Source organism: Rattus norvegicus, chromosome 3, assembly GCF_021556685.1.
Source record: "Rattus norvegicus strain SHRSP/BbbUtx chromosome 3, alternate assembly SHRSP_T2T, whole genome shotgun sequence".
NCBI lineage: Eukaryota > Metazoa > Chordata > Mammalia > Rodentia > Muridae > Rattus > Rattus norvegicus.
In genome coordinates, this window is record NC_141536.1 from 97,352,601 (window position 1) to 97,355,367 (window position 2,767).

The 2,767-nt window shown below is 34.2% G+C and overlaps 1 protein-coding gene across 1 annotated transcript; it reads left to right on the forward strand.

Moving 5' to 3' along the window:
* Nucleotides 1–1,624: 1,624 nt before the first annotated feature.
* Or4k36 (olfactory receptor family 4 subfamily K member 36) lies at nt 1,625–2,542 on the forward strand. Its single transcript, NM_001000921.1, is given in 1 exon segment — nt 1,625–2,542. A coding segment is annotated over 1 exon segment (918 nt).
* Nucleotides 2,543–2,767: the final 225 nt, after the last annotated feature.

Genomic DNA, 2,767 nt, shown 5'->3' on the forward strand with positions numbered 1-2,767 from the left:
CAAAAATAATATACAAGAGTTCTGCTTCTCCACACTTAAGCAGACATATATCATATTTTGTTTAAACTTTCATATCTTTCATTTTACTGTTTAACAAGAATCTAATGTTCAAAATAATGAAGTACTAAAAGATGTCTCCGGGTGAGGATCCCCAAGGACTTGATTCCATTTAAGGTACAGAAGAAGGAAGTTTCCCATGCAGGTGTGACTTTTGTCAGTGTATATAAGCCACACTGAGTTAAAATGCTTGTCAACACTGGTCACAGCAGAAATCACATTATTACAGTGTGGTACCATTTCAGATTAGAAAACCATTTGGAGGGATCATTATCAACTTGGGAAGAACTGGGTGAGATTGTGATTTCTGTGCTGTAAGTACTCCTGAAGGAATTGTAGTGTCATTTTCCCTCACAAATACTCATTTAAAAAGTTGTTTTCTCTGTTAATATCATATTTCTTTACCACCAGTAATACTCAGAGAGTCTTGCATCTGCATTTTTGGTTGTTCTATTTTCCAAAACATTATATAAGGTTATCTTCACAAAAAATATTGAGACTTCTGGAATTTTAAAGTAGTTTTATATGTTCACATAAAATAAACCCTTTCTGTAAAATGACAAGTTACAAGTCTACCTCCTGAAATTTTATGTTGCTGACAGGCCATTTACCTTATTCTAAAATTATCTAATTATGTTTGGATTTCTGGACACTTTACATTCTACAGACAATGCATTAGAGAAGCAGCTAAAAGAAATGGGAAGGAGATGAGATTGTGTGTGATATGAACAGTAATAATTCACTACAAATTGATCAACTCAATATAACTTATATTAATATACCATTGTCATACAATGAGAGAGAGTAGGAACACAGAAAGGAAGAGATTGGGAATTTAGCTTTCATTAGTCAGTTATTCAGGATAGTATTTGAAACCTCACTATTTAGTGTTAAAATTCTTTTAATGTACAAGAATAAGTACATCATTCAGGCCTAGGAAAATAAGACTTTTTAGAAATATACTCGAATGTGTGTCAAAAGTTCAATGAAAGACATAATGCTAATAATGAAACTTTAGTGCCTTTATCAATTTATTTGATAAACAGTTTCTACATGATATTCAGTAGACTTGGTTTGATATTGTCTGTTCATACGCAATCAGTGATAAGTTTGTGCATGGGAATTTTATGTTTAAAATATACCAATAAATGTTATTACAGAATGATGATGACCAAGTAAAGGAACTTGAACAAAGTTTTAGATTTTTTTGGAGAAAAATATTTCAAATTCTATTCAGAAAGAGCAGATTTTAAGGTTAGAAAAATTAAAAGATAATATTTTCTACTAATAATTGAAATAATGTACTCATTTTGATGCCTATAAATATTGCCTGTTAGATGTGCAAAGTTTTGGAACAATCATTCTACACTTTTTAGGAAACTTCCCTGATAGGTGCGATATACAAATACTCTTAAACTTATTTAAAATTTGAGTAGCGTATAATGCTAAGATTTTGACTTGAATATTTTTCTACTGACTTAACGCTGAACATTCAGTTATTGTTTCTATTTCAGGAATTGTTAGTTCCACTGTGTCTCTCTCAACCCATCAGAACACCTTGTAGTAAATGGAAGAAGCAAACCAGACTGTGGTGACTGAGTTTATTTTTCAGGGACTTTGTGCTTCAAAAGAACTACAGATCTTCTTCTTACTGCCATTTTCCACCCTCTACCTGATGACTGTGATAGGCAACCTCTTTGTTGTGATATTGATCATCATTGATCATCATCTCCATTCTCCCATGTACTTTCTGTTAGCTAATCTATCATTTATTGACTTCTGCCTTTCCTCAGTAACCACCCCCAAACTGACAACTGATCTCCTAAAAGATAATAAAACCATTTCCTTTGGGGGCTGCATGAGCCAGATCCTCTGTGTTCACTTCTTTGGAGGAGGTGAGATGGTACTTCTTGTAACAATGGCCTATGACCGGTATGTGGCCATCTGCAGGCCACTACACTACAGCAGCATCATGGACAGACAGAAGTGCATCTGGCTTGTTTTGATATCATGGATCATTGGCTTCATACATGCCATGAGTCAACTGATACTGATTTTGGAACTACCTTTCTGTGGACCTAGAGTGATAGACAGCTTTTTCTGTGATATTCCTTTGGTGATGAAATTAGCCTGTGTGAATACTGATACTCTGGGAATAGTGATAAATGCTGACAGTGGTGTCTTAGCAACAACTTGTTTCATCCTTTTGCTCATCTCTTACACTTCTATTTTACTAACTGTTCAGCTTCACTCTAAAGATGGCTCATCAAAGGCACTATCTACATGTACTTCCCATGTCATAGTGGTTGTGCTATTCTTTGGACCCTGCATTTTCATTTATCTGTGGCCAGTTAGCATCACTTGGGTGGACAAGTTTCTTGCTGTATTTTACACAGTCGTCACACCTCTCCTGAATCCAGCCATCTATACATTGAGAAATAAAGATATTAAGAATGCCATAAAGAAGCGGATGAATCACATGTGAATTTAGGGATAATATTTAGGCACTGTGAAAAATCATTGTGTCCAGGCCAGTTTATCTGTATTTTTGTTCTCAATGCTAAACTGCATTAAGTCATTAGTTGCATGAATATATAGTTAAAGAAAATATTATAAAACTATATTCAGAATTTGGATACCTATATTTTTACCAATTAGAAAGAGTAGTAACTTTGTATCACATACATATTTGTGTCTGAGGATTGGAAGG